The following is a 14255-nucleotide window of genomic DNA, read 5'->3' as shown; positions in this document are numbered from 1 at the left end:
CAGCGTGCTAACAAAGATCTAGCCGTTAGCTTGACATCCTGACCCCAATTGCTGTATTTTCCTTCTGAGTGTTTCTTGTCAAAATGCTTATTGCTTGACAGCGCATCGCAAATGAAGCGCCGGTTTAGTTTTCGCTTTGAGGAAAAACATGCACACATTTGAAATAACACTGACACGGCATCAAATAAAAATTCAATCAAATTCAACTTCTTTATCTCAATGTTTGCACTGATTTCAGCAGAATGACATTATCTACAACACTTTGTTCAGTGATAACAGAATGAGCCGGTATAAAAGGTCTTTCCTGAGCTGGGACATCAGAAACACAAACAGTAGAGGAGAGCAGAGTGAATAAACAGACAACGTGTAGTTGCACAAATTAGAGAATCCTCTCAAAACGATCATGCAATTAGCACAGGAAAGATGTGGCCATTACAACCAAACAACACTTTGTTAATGCTGGAAAAGCCTATGGCACTAGATCTTTTATAAAAGTCTGTACAATACCCCAAAGTGTCTATCTTGGCTTTTATAGGCAATGTTGTGAATTTTGAGCTATTAGGTGTTGTATAAGAATCAAGGTATTACCAACCATGCATAAAATTATGACCACTCCAGGTAAGAACCGAAAACTTCATCCCTGTGGTAGTTTGTGAGTGGGATTCAGAGTCTGTAAATGTTTAAGAAGCTGAACACCTTCACGGAGTTGAATATTTTCTCCATGATATCAGGCGGGTGGTCGTAATCTTATGCATGATTTGTGTTCGTAGACAACAGCTGAGGTACAACCACTGCACATACACAAACAAGTCCAGTTTTAGGCATATGCACATCGAATTGTCATACAAAAGTATAAATGTAAACATAATTTGACCAATATGTAGAAATGAGAAGATGGCGAAACTTGTCTTTCAATGAAGCAGAAGAACACTGGCATCATTATTCATGCTTGGCTTGAACAGTATTGTACACAGCACATAATAAACATACTGAATTCTCAGCGGGGAAAAAGTGTTTGCTGGAAAACAATAATGCCTGTGCAGCTGGTGGGTGTCCCTCTGCCATAACATCCCAGCTGCAGAACAACTCCGTGATTTACAATTGGAAAGCGCTCACTGGCATTCAATATGGGACCGCTGCGTGGTGTTTATTTTTCTACTCCGACCGACTCATGACCAAATATACTTTGCTTTTCCAAGTAACTTCTCCGAGTAAGAACAGTCTATGCAGAATAACAGCTATTAAAGAGAGATGATTCTGCTCCATTGTTAAGACCGACAAGTCAGCACACAAAACTAATTGGTTTGAAGCTTGAGTCGTGTGGGTCAACAGCGGACTCAAATTAAGTTTTGTTTGTCCGGATGTGCAACTAATAAGGTAAATTATGGCAACGCCACAAAAAACACCACATGAAATGGATGAGTTTCAAACCTATATTCCCCGACCAGTGTACTGCTGTAGAAACGGAGGTATTTTTCTTCAAATAAAATGAAAAAAATACATAATCCTACAAGTATAAAAACGTTTAACTGTGAACCCTGAAATAGATCTGTGTCTATGGCTACACTGCACAAAATGAAAGTCCTGTTTGACATCAGTACAATGCTGGTATACGGTGATTTAAAACATCATATTTTAAAGCAACACTATGTAACTTTTTCTTATTTCTTATCGTCTAAAAGTACTGTTTGTCATGCATCAATATCAAACTCTTCACCAATGTGAGATAGATGGATATCCAGGCTTGTCTTTTTTTATTTTTTTATCTTATTGGCTCATACAGTCTATATGCGCCGATATGTTTTCATACAGTGTTGCTCTAAAAAGATTAAGACCTGTGTGAAGATAACCACATTTCTGTTTTGATGAATAACGAGCACTTCCCAATAGAGAAAAAGAGAGAAATACGGTACATTTAACACACATCTCTCCTAGATCCAGGAGCAGCCTGGATGTAACAGTTTCTAACTTCAGTCCTGCTGTGAGGAGAAAGCGAGAGCCCTGCCTGGCGCTCAGTGAGAAAAACAACACAAAAGAGCTGACACGTATCGGAGACTGTTCCCACACAGCTTGTCATGTGTCCTGTGGCTGATGAGCAGACAGACAGGACAGTGTGCGGCTGGTGCAAAGACATCTCTGCTGGCTGGCTCAGCGCTGTCGGGAGAACAGGTTCCTCAGGGCGTTGTTGTAGTTCTTATTGAAGGCTGTGTAGATGAGCGGGTTGAAGAAGGAGTTGGAGTAGCCCAGCCACAGGAAGATGCTTTTCCAGATGGGCGGTATGTCGCAGGAGCACAGCGGCACGATGAGCTCAGTGATGAAGAAGGGGATCCAGCAGAGCACGAAGACCCCGATCAGGATGCCCACCATGAGGGCCGCCTTCTTCTCCTTCTGCTCGCGCCACGTGTCCCCGTCCGTCTGGAAGGTCACGGTGGCGTGGCGGACCGTGAACACCATCTGCGGCTGCCGGGTCTCATCCTTTACCTGCGCAACCGAGAGAAGACAGTCAGTATTTTACTCCATTGATTTGATAGCCTCCCCGAAACTAAATCTGCATCAAAACAAAGACAGACAAAGCTAGCAATTACTGGAGGGAAAGAATCCGCAGCGGCTTGACAGAAGATGGATTACAAGTCAGAATCAACAGGTGCATCAAGCCATCCGGAGCTTATTCGTATTTCTATCATTTCTTATGCACACATTGTGGAGCTTAAGAGGCAGCGCCGCAGCTAAATCTCAGTTTTCTCAGACTCCGCCAGCACAGCTAGGAAAACATTCACTGTAATCTTCTGCTGTATTATTTTCTCAAGGGCAATCTGTGGGTTTTGCTTAATAGCTGCAGTCAGGCCAGTGACTTCAGAGATGTGGACAATGTGAACGTAGTTGGCACCTTTTTTGTGCGTGTGTGTGCGTGTGCATTCGTGTGAGTGTGTGTGTGTGTGTGTGGCGCAAGACAAGACAAGAGGCGAGCTCGCTCACTGCCAGTTAAATGTGTTTTGGATCAATGGAGGTCAGCGAGGCCTACAGCAGATAAGTAAATCCATTTAAAGTGCAGCGCTTATGGCGTGGCTGCGGTTCGAGTCTCCACAGTGGAATTAGGATTTGAGTTTGCCACCAACGCTGTACTGTGCAAAAGACGTGGTGGAGCTAAATTAGATCTTTTCTTTCCTGGATCGGTTACAGTGTGATGCAAGCTGAAGCTAAGGGGGCGTAATCTTGAATATCTTTCAAAAATATTAACATGGAAAGATGTGATCTGAATCTGTCAAAAAGAGAGATGCTGCACAAAGAACATTATCCGGCAGCATGAATAAAGAATAGTATGTTAATGTTTTTGGTATATCCTAGAGATTGTATGAGAATATTTTAATAATAACAGTCAAAATGGACCAAATGATATGGATATCGAGTGTGCATTAAGGTGCATATGGTGTATTCCTCCCGCTTTTTTATGCTCCTCCTGTAAGTGGAGTTAGACTTGTTCTTGGCTCCACATTTGATTAAGATTATTGAGCACAAGGTTCAGGCTTATTGTTAGGGCTGGGTTCCGTTACATTGTTTTCAATACCGGTACTTAAAGCAGTACTAAGTAACTTGTTTACCTTAATAAATCATTTCTGTAGTCCCTCTGGGGGTAATACAAGTGTTGATGGGATGATTGGGGGGTCTTTGGCCAGAAAACCACAATTACATCTTTGCTGCCACCGGGTCGGAGGCACCAATACACACTAATAGAATCACAAAGAAGAAGCTAACAGGCTAACGGGCAAAGCTAACTGCAGGCTAGCGCCACTTAAACAGTATTTATATCCAAGTTTGAGTGAAAACAATTATCTCCATTGTGTAATTGGATGTACAATATCTCTCTCTCCCTCAGTGGCCTGAAGCAATGTCTTTTCTGTCAGTGTAGTATTTACTCTCACGGACAATTAATGAGTAAAAAAACACAACATGCTACGATACCTGCAGTGGCGCTTATGGCCTCTAGGGGCATGAGTTACTAGTACTGCTTTAAACGATACCTGAACAATACTTTTTTACGATACCTATACTGAATTATTTGTCATATAGAACCAGATTAATAATGTTAGTTTATTCCTTTTCCTTCCATTTAATGTCTTTGGCATTTATATCATTTGTTTGAGGTGAAAGAACCAAGAAACTTCTTTTAACGACAAAATGGCGGAGAGACGCATATACTACTTTCCAACCTCCACTGATGTAACTGTCCTATATTGCAGACAGGGGATAAATTAAAAAGTGGCCTGATGACAATGGCTCGTTGGAAAGGGCACCGAGGGCATGCAGGGACGAGAAGGTGAGTGGATGTGGCCCACTTCACGGCTCTAAACGAACACCAATGGGAGGCTCGCGGAGGCACAGTGTCCTCTGCTATCATTATAGAGAGGCATTGTGATGATGCACGGTGGGCCAAAACTTCTTTGCCTTGTTCCCGCTTTGAATAATTCATGAAGCACATACACGGTGTAGGATCACGGACAGAACGTTGTGTCGCAGAACTATGTATATTCTTGGCATCTATTAGACAGGGATGACACGTGAAAATGCAAATGTGCATTACAAAACACAATCCGTTATTTGAGGAGAGATTCAAACCACCTGACAGATTTCGTTTGGGTTGGAAACACAAGAGTCGTCATACACGCCGGATGAATTCATTTTAGTAGGAAATTACAACGGCTTCCTGCGTAAAATGGGAAAACTATAACAACATTTCATTTTGATAACACCCACTCAAAACCTAAAAGCCCGCTGTCTGCGTATGCTACACCGCAAAATCTAGAGCTGATGGATTAATTCTAATTATCATTGAAATTGTTTTACATCTCCTTTTTACCTGCTCTGTGAAGCACTTTGAAATAGTTTGTGCAAGACTTGTTCTCTATAAACTGGTCTTGTCTTGGCTATTGATCCCTTGAGCTGCCTTTTCACGTCCAACCTTCCAACACGAACATGCCATAAGCCTACCCGTGTCTTTGATTTGTAAATCCCTTGCGCAGCCCCCCAGCTCCTGTGTACACTCCATATGTGTGCGTTTGATGCTGGAGCAGGTGTGGCTCCTGTAAGTGTAGCAGGATCTGTGATGTCTCTTGTGTTTCTCACTTGTAGCAAACGCCTCTGTTTGTTTGACTGTCTCTCCTCTAATGTGCCAGTAATGAATGAAAACTCAACTATTACAGGATTATGAGACAGTCACGAGGCATGCCGACATGTCTTCTCAAGGCAAATCAACCAATAAACTAAATGTGCCAAACTGCTAAGGCGGTGAGAGTGATTTCCTACGAAATCAGACTCGACAAGACAAGTCGTCTCTTACTCTATCTATGATCAGGATCGTCTGTAACACTTTGATCTGATTTAACACTTTAATAATTCAGAGCGTATCTTAAGAACATGGTTTGAAATGACAGCATGACACCCAACACGTGTTAAGCAGAGGGCTTCCACTTTCAATGCGACCGCTCTCATCAATCAGAATCAGTTGTACATCAAGAACATTTACTTTTTGAAGCAGCAGTAGTAGAGTTGTAGCAGTTTTATTACAAAACATTGTACCACACTTTAATATTATTCTCAAGTAATAAAATGTTTAGACTCTAAACGACTGTACAGAGAGAGGATGGGATGTGGGTGGGTTTTTCTATTGCTCGTTTTGCTTTGTTAAATTTATTAGAAAAGGATATAGCTTACAACCGACTTCAACCCAGGTGACTCTGGTCTGCAGTTTGACAGAAAGTCAGGTCACATGGTTATAACATATAGCAGCTGACCGTAATGTTGTGCTCTAGTTTCGTTTGACACACTTTGATCAACTCTTTACGATCGAGAGCTTATCTTTGCCGCTGAAATCACACACTAATACATGCAACCCAAATAGGGAAAGCATCCATACATTTATAAAGCATCTCCCATCGACTGGCATGTTTGTGATGTGCTGCCTCGACTCTCTCTGTGCATAAAGTGAAAGTAGGAGCTTTCGCACTGCGTTTTCCAGACCTGAAAACTAGGACTCAATTTCCTTGGGGATAATTTGCCTGATTAAATGTTTTGCTAATGCCTCGTCGGATGGAGCTAGACCTTTGTGTCTGTCGATTAGGGACGCGCCAAAGCCAGGAAGGTGCAGTGGTCCTTTAAACATGCAGCAGGAAGTATTTATAGCCGCCTCCTTTTCAGCCTATATGCACATTCATTCAAAATCAGATGGTGGCGATGAGTGGGATTGCTCCAATAATTGGTCCATATGCTCGGGTATGAGACGTTTATGTTTGATCTGAAAGGTCTGAATAGATTATCAAAAAGAGGGCAATCTCATCATACTCATGAGCAGTAAATGAGAGCTGAAGTGAGGGTATAATCATAATACAGCCCCCATTAAGGTTTCCTCCACAGTTTATTGACAAGTGTGTGGTCATGTGATGTGAAAGCAACATGCAGCATTTTGCAGAACAGCATGTTTTCATTGTAACATTTATACATTTGAGAAATAGGGTTCTGGCTGACACTTGATCCATTGCACCATGAGAAGTGAATAAGCTTAATAGAAAGAGTTGTCGCGCAATTACTCAACACATTTGCACGCTTAGTTAAAAACTGATTAGAAGTGTCTGGAGTTATTTTTGAGAGGGATGGCCGGAAGAAGGTCAAACTAAAACTTTATAAACTGCTGTACTTATGTTCAGTGTTACACTCAGCAGAAATGTCACAGCCGCCCTCAGACACTGGAGCTTTATCGGTGGCATTTCTATCTGCAAATACAAGGGCTTTTGGAAGTCACCGGCAATTAACCCAGCATTTGGCAAAGATGAAATGAAAAGTGTGTGCCAACTTATGAGAAGAAGAAAAGAGTATGTAATAATAAATACAGAGATGATCAAAACTTTGTTCTGAAGTGAATGAACTCTTACGTTATTTACTTGGACAAAGTTTAGACTGACCTCTGCCATGGGCGTGATGGTGTTGGTCTTGCGGGAGCCGATCCTGAACTTGGCAGCCTTGTAGATCTTCCAGTAGACAAAGAGCACCACGCAGAGCGGCAGGTAGAAGGCTCCGAAGGTGGAGAAGATTGTGTAGGAGGGCTCCTGGCTGACTTGGCACTTCATACCCTCTGAGTAGGTCTCTCCCCAGCCAAACAGTGGAGACAGGGAGATGATGGAGGACAGCAGCCACGTCAGCGCGATCATGATGTTGGATATCCTCTTGCGCGTCTTTAGGGTGTACTGCAGGTGTCTAGTGATTGACCAGTAGCGGTCCAGGGCTATCGCAGTCACGTTCCAGATGCTAGCAGTGCAGCACAGCACATCAAAGGAGATCCACACCTGGCACAGCACGCGGCCTAGCTTCCACAGCCGGCCATTGAGCTCGTGCACCAGGCTGAGAGGCATGACCAGAGCTGCCACCATCACGTCAGAGATGGCCATGGAGGCCACCAGGTTGTGTGGCACTCGGTGGAATGTCCGCACCCTCAAGATGGTCAACAGCACCAGTAGGTTCCACACAAAAGTGGCCACGGCCAGCATGGCAAGGAGAGTGAGCGTGAGCACAGAGAAGACAGAGAAGGGCCTGTAGATGTTGCCTCCAGAGTCATATTCCTCGAAAGCTTCAGTGGAGTTTCCCGTCAGGCCACTGCTGTTGGAGTGTGCCATGGTGTGGCTCACTGCCCTGAAGCCACAGACACTCTCTCTGTATGTCTGTCAGGCATTCTGAGGAACACAAGGAAAAGCAGGAGTAAATATGTGTGACTGAGTCTCTAAAATAACATAGCTTTCCTCCTTTCTGCCCTGGAATATTAACGCTACTAGGCGACTTTTTTCCATTCAGCAAAGCTCCAGAGATTTTCGTACAGCAACTTCACAGCCTTGACATTCATGGGTCACATAATCTTCCTCCAGCAAGTGTTGTTCCATTTACATTGAAACATACTGTGTGGCTTCGCTGGGTTTGTGAAAGGCCATAAATATTCAACTTCTCCAACCCACTCTGCCCATTCATTTGCATCTAAGTCTCTCCTCTGACACAAACTGAACAAATTAGAGCATCTTCATTGTGCACACACACTGGGGAATATCACACTCAATAGTCAGATTCCACCGTTTTGTTTGTGTGCTCCTAACTGCCCTACTGATTTCTCACAGTATTAAGCGGCCATTACGCAGATCATCAGTGAGTTTCTCTGTATTTACATATCCGTTTGAAAGGAAAGAAAGTCTTGGCATGCTTGCTTTATCAACACGAACACGTGAGAGCCTGTACTCTCGGCGGAGACGCTGTTCAGAAGAGCAGAGGAAAAAAATGAATCTCAAATCAACAGGCTCTACACCGTCAGAGTGCTGGTTCTGGGCACACATTGATCTTGGCAGCCTGTAAACATGAGAGAAGCCGGTGCAGTCACTTGATCGGGAGAATAACTAACTACCTTGAACGTTGGATTGCACCATTTCAGACAACACAGAATTCTGATATTAGGAATAACACAGAAGGAAAACCAAACAGACTCCTTTCAGCATGATAACTAGGGGTGCTAATAATATCATGCGCTATGTTTTGGAAAATATATTACCATTTGCCCAATTAAACAGCCTCTTAAGGCATTTATCCGTTTAATCATTTATAGGGTTGACTTGTATTCTCTGTTAACGCACCTCCAAGTGCTTTTACACCTTTAATTCCTCTAAATGCGCTTGACTTATTAAAAAATAAATACATAATTTTCCAATCCATTAAGCTAGACTTCAAACTTCGTTATTGTATTCTTGAATATGCAGGTCCATCATTGAATTTCCAGGCCTGCCGGCACGACTTGCCCAGGGTTCCTTAGGGCTCAGTTTTAAGTACGCATAATGAACAGTGCTAATGCATGCAATTGTGCTTAAATAATTGGAACTAATTGATGATAATTTAAATGGCAAGAGTTAATCGATATCATCATATTCTTGCGGCAGTTTAGTCTATTGCTGTCGGCCGAGGCTAAAATATTCATGTGAGCAGGACGTTCTCAATCATTTATCGCTAAATTTGGATAGACTTTGTTTGGAGTAAGAAAGTTAACTACGGTCAAACACACATTACTTACTCGATGTCTGTTTTGACTGGAAACTACACTTGCCATAAATAGGATGCATGAGTTAAGTTAAAGGAATAGGCCACTGTTTTTACATACTGAGATATGTTCTTACCTAACCTTAGCCAAGTTAATATATACCCGTCTGGTCTTTGTCCGTGCGCTCTGTCACGCAAATGGAGCACAGCCTCTCCCACATGTCATATAGCTCCAAAAAAGCTCACGATAGAAGCTACCAAGTGTTTTCATGCGAAGTATATTTACACAGAAATGTAACATGTCGATTTTATAAGCCGATAAAAAGGGGTACTATATTGTGAGGCGTAATGATACGAGGAGCAAAACGTAACTCCTAAAGACTTTCCCCGCTCACTTCCGTCAATAGAAGCTGCGTGACTTGTACAGAGCCTTTTACAACAAGCAGAAAATATATTTTCGTAAAGTGCTCTCACATTCCTACCTCATGGTCGAGGTCCTGAGTCCTGTGTCGTCATCCGGGGTGAGTTGGAAATCTGTGAAACATTACTACACTATATACTTTCTGCTTGTTATCACAGCCCGGCACGATGCACGTAAAAGGCATTGTTCACAAGTTATCGACGCTTCTTCAACTGTTCTCTGCTAGCTCTCTACAAGTCATGCAGCTTCTATTGACGGAAGTGAGCGGGGGAAGTCTTTAGGAGTTACTGCGTGGACGTTTTGCTCCTCGTATCATTACGCCTCACAATATAGTACCCCTTTTTATTTGCTTATAAATGCTACATTTCTGTGTAAATATACTTCGCATGAAAACACTTCACGTAACTTTATTTAAATAGGGAACACGTGGAAGAGCTTGGTAGCTTCTATCGTGAGCTTTTTTGGAGCTATGTGATATGTGGGAGAGGCTGCGTATGTGCTCCGTTTGCGTGACAGAGTGCACGGACAAAGACCAGACGGGTATATATTAACTTGGCTAAGGTTAGGTAAGAACATATCTCAGTATGTAAAAACGGTGGCCTATTCCTTTAAGTTAGTCAGTCTTTTTAACTTTCACTTCACTTGATGACACTTTATTTTCTTTCTTTGCCCAGCTGTTGCACAACCGAGCTGTAGGTTATCAATCCCATCCCCGGCCTGTCAGGTAACACCAAAGCGACGCATCCTTTGAGCGGGTGCATTTACGTGACACGTGACGACACCTCTTAGCATCACAAATGGCGCTTCCCCAATCAAAGAGCTCCAGCGTGCGTGAGGCCGGGTCCTCGACTCTCTCTCTTCTCGCCGGTCTTATTAACAAGCCTAATAGCCATGAAATTGGACAACCGTCGTGAGGCGAAGGAGCTATCAAACACGTCGTCCAGGTGCCCGTCACTGTCAGCGCTGGGAGACAAAAGGCTTTGGCTTAAGCATATGTGCATATATCAGAGGCGTCCAGGAGAATTACTTTTGCACATTTATGGCTGTCTGGAGTGAAGCTGTTGGATCAGATGGCCAGCTGTTTCTCTTGCCTCATTTGCCCCAGGGTTGAGAGGATTGAAGTTAAGTGTGGAAACATGAAAAGGTCTTGGGTGTGATTAGCATAGGTTTTTTTTTTTTTCATCTGGATCTGTTATGGTGCAGGGTTTGCAAGTTATTTCTGACTCATGTTCCTTGTAAGTATATTATTTCTGACTAATTAATGGGCCTGCAATTTACCTCTTGTGCTATGTTCGTTGTTTTCCCCCCTCTATTACGTATATCCTGTTCTATTAGCAAGAAAAACATGCAAAAAGAAAACAAGTATTCATATATTCAAGTAAAATAAAGCGGCCTTTATCTCAGCAACTTTAGGCACAGTGAACAGTCAGACACGTGATGCATATTATGGAACCAACTGGGGGTATGCCGATGATGTGACAGCACATTAACACAGGCCAAATGAGTGTCACCTTTGTGTTCAGAAATGTGTTATTTGTTTTGATGCTCAGTCCAGAAGGTTGAGGGTTCTGCTCAAATGAAAAATGAGTGGCAGGAATACCAATCCTAGCAGCCAGTGGCTCCTCCTCAATCCATCAAAGTTGATTTATATAGCACTTTACAACAACACCAGGAACACCAAAGCCCTTCACAGAACAAATCAAACAATTTAAAAACACACAATGATTACATCCTAAACATAAATCAGTGCGTTCTATGTGTTAACAGCCAGTTTGGAGAGATGAGTCTTTAATCTGAGCTTAAAAAGGGACTGATCCGTAAGAACTGAGGGGCAGGCGGTTCAACAGTTTAGGTGCTGCAACCATAAAGGAACGATCGCCCCACTGTTTGTACCTGGGGCACATCCTCACCATATCAATGATGGAGATGAATGACTTGACTTGGATAAATATATTTACTCCACTGTGTATGTAACAGAATCGACAAAATGATGTGCCCTGAATGTGCCAACTTTCAAACACTTTAGTCCCAAGCCAAAGTGTTTGTTCAACATCGCTGTGAGCATCCAAATGACAAACCATGTATTATTCTTAAAGGGTCGCCACCAGCAATGTGAAATCCCAGGTAATCATTTCCACAGTGTATGTGTTTCACTCCTTCTGTGCAGACACTGTCAAAGCTGATAAGGCAGCTGTCAAACATTCATTGATTTCGCCTTCACTCCGCAAGAGCTTTCCTCTACTCCAAAACGACTTTAATTTAAAAAAGTGTTTAATCTCTAGACTTTCGGTGACATCAGCAGCTCAAAGCGAGGCCCTGATATACTTTCTAGGTAAACAATGTGTTCATGGTAGTTTAGTGGACTAAAACGCGGCGCACTTCAGAGAGGAGAACAGCACCAACGCGCAGGTCTTCGCTACATCTCGCACTGTGAGCAAAGCGGTCTGCAAGAACCCCAATAAAAGACATTACAAGAAAGAAGAAAACAAACATTCACCGCTCCTCCCATTGTGAATATCAGGTCAGGACACGGAACTATACACGCGCCAACTGACTAGCTGCTTCTTCTTCAATAAAAAAAAGAAAAAAAAGAAAGAAGGCAAAGGCAACCCGCTGAGCCGCCGCTATCAACAGAAAACACGCAGAGTCCTTGAAAGCAGCAGCGCAGTATTCCGCACCACACACTCGTCCATTCAAGCCTCATTGTTTCTGTCACCGTCACCTTTCCCGCACTCATTGCCCGCGATGTTTTCACGCCCCATGCTGTTACCCCGGCAGACGCTCCACGCTCCATGTGTTATTCATTGCGTAAAGTCTTAAGCTTCACACGGATATAGACTTACACGAGGCGAATGCAAATTTGTGGCATAACAATAAAGCACTCTCTACTTTTCCCCCCCCCCTAGTTAGGCGAGTTTAGAATTGGACACCTTTACGGAATTATGAACCCCATGCACTTGTTACACGACTCGCTGACACACAACGTCTCGCAACTTACCCATACACGGATCACATTGTGCAATCCAGAGTTCGAAGATTCCCTCGGTCTCTCCATCGGATCATTCGCTCAAACAAACAAACAAACACAAACAAACAAACAAACAAAAAAACAAAATCAGTAAAAGTCGCTGAAGTGCTGCAGCTCTTGTGTTCTTGGTGACAACAAAAGCCTTCAGCTCGTCTCCATCGCAGTGAGAGACAGATAGAAGAGAGGAGACCGCGTCGGAATGAACCACGCCGCCGCCTCGTGAAGGGGAGTCACGCGGTAAACAGTGGGTTTTCTGGTGTTGCCGGCGCCTGTGCCGCGAGGGAGACTGCCAGACGTGGGCTGAGCGGGAGAGAGAGTGTGGCTGCTGCGCGGGGCACGTTTTTAAGGCTGATGGCGCACGGATCACAGGTCGTGAGACACGTCCCCCCCGGCTGCCTTATATGATGGATGACACTTTCAGCAGATCGGACCACCTTTTGGGAACCCTCCTGCGCGGCTCATCTCCCCACTTTGTCAAGACTATTTACCTTGCCCTGCCGGATTAATCCAGTTTGCAATGAGTGAGGGACTTCTGAATTAAGAAGCGAACGTTCAATTCTCAGAAGATAAAACATCCGAAATTACCAGCTCGTTTCTGTTCGTTTTACGTCTTAAAAAAAAAGTTGTCCCAAAGCCAAAAATAAATCCTCGTGTGTTATTGTCAAGGTAACAGGCACCAAGTTGTCTCAATGGACTGAAAGCGTCAGCAGTAACACGTAGCCACGCAGTTGCTATAGGCGAACTACAGTTAAAAAAAACAAAGTTAACGCTTCAGCACCACGGACAGCGTCGCAGGAATCTGACCAGGCAAAACCCGGGCTTTTCTGCAGACACTGCTTTGTGAGGATGACTAATTGGGGCTTCATTATGACAAAATGCTTCTCTTTTCTCATTAGTTCGTTTTCCTTTTGCCTCCAATGTGCGATAAGTACCCCTTTGAGCGCGGGATTATTTTGAAAAAGTATTCTGTATTGTGGGGGGTAAAACGAAACCAGTGGAGAAGATTTCAGAATATAAAATACTGAAGTTACTGTTCACATAAAAGTATTTAGGCACTATTGTAGCCTATATACAGTGGGAGAAAAAAAAGTAAGTGTATCCTTTAGAATTTCTTACATTTCTGCTTAAATTAGTCACAAAATGTGGTCTGATCTTTATTAAAATCACAAGAATGGGTAAAAAGAGTCTGCTAAACTAACATCACCCAAACAATTACATGTTTTCATATTTGTATTGGCCATATCATGTAAACATTCACAGAACAGGGAGGGACAAGTGAGTACACCCTTGCATTCAATAGCTGTTGACCCTCCTTTGGCAGCAATAACTCCATCCAGACGTTTCCTGTGGTTGCTTATTAGACGTGCACAACGATCTATCTTGGACCATTGCTCTTTACAAATATGTTGCAGTACAGCAGGTTCCTGGGATGTCTGGTGTGAATGGCTTTCTTGAGGTCATGCCACAGCATCTCAATCGGGTTTAGGTCAGGACTTTGACTGGGCCATTCTAGAACGCACATTTTATTCTTCTGAAACCATTCTGAAGTGGATTTGCTTTTGTGCTTTGGGTCATTGTTGCAGCTCCATCCTCTGTTGAGCTTCAGCTGTTGGACAGGTGGCCTCAAGCTCTTCTGTAAAATATCTTTATAAACTACATTTCTTTTTCCATTGATGATAGTTGTCCATCTCCTGCACCATACTTCACAGTGAGGATAGGGTTTTGATGTTGGCGTACTTTTCAATTTTTCCC

The 14255-nt window shown here is 43.2% G+C and overlaps 1 protein-coding gene across 1 annotated transcript; it reads right to left on the bottom strand.

The window, feature by feature from the left end:
* Positions 1–1346: 1346 nt before the first annotated feature.
* On the bottom strand, positions 1347–12871 carry htr5ab (5-hydroxytryptamine (serotonin) receptor 5A-b). Its single transcript, XM_079576058.1, has 3 exons — positions 12474–12871; positions 6954–7718; positions 1347–2481 (listed from the first exon to the last, which is right to left on the bottom strand). The coding sequence occupies exons 2-3, from the start codon at positions 7659–7661 to the stop codon at positions 2149–2151; spliced, it is 1041 nt and encodes a 346-aa protein (XP_079432184.1). The 5' UTR covers positions 7662–7718; positions 12474–12871; the 3' UTR covers positions 1347–2148.
* Between the last annotated feature and the right edge of the window lie 1384 nt (positions 12872–14255).

Source organism: Gobius niger, assembly GCF_951799975.1.
Source record: "Gobius niger genome assembly, chromosome: 18".
Taxonomy (NCBI): domain Eukaryota; kingdom Metazoa; phylum Chordata; class Actinopteri; order Gobiiformes; family Gobiidae; genus Gobius; species Gobius niger.
The sequence above is the reverse complement of the archived record's forward strand: the minus strand, read 5'-3'. Positions and strand labels throughout refer to the sequence as shown.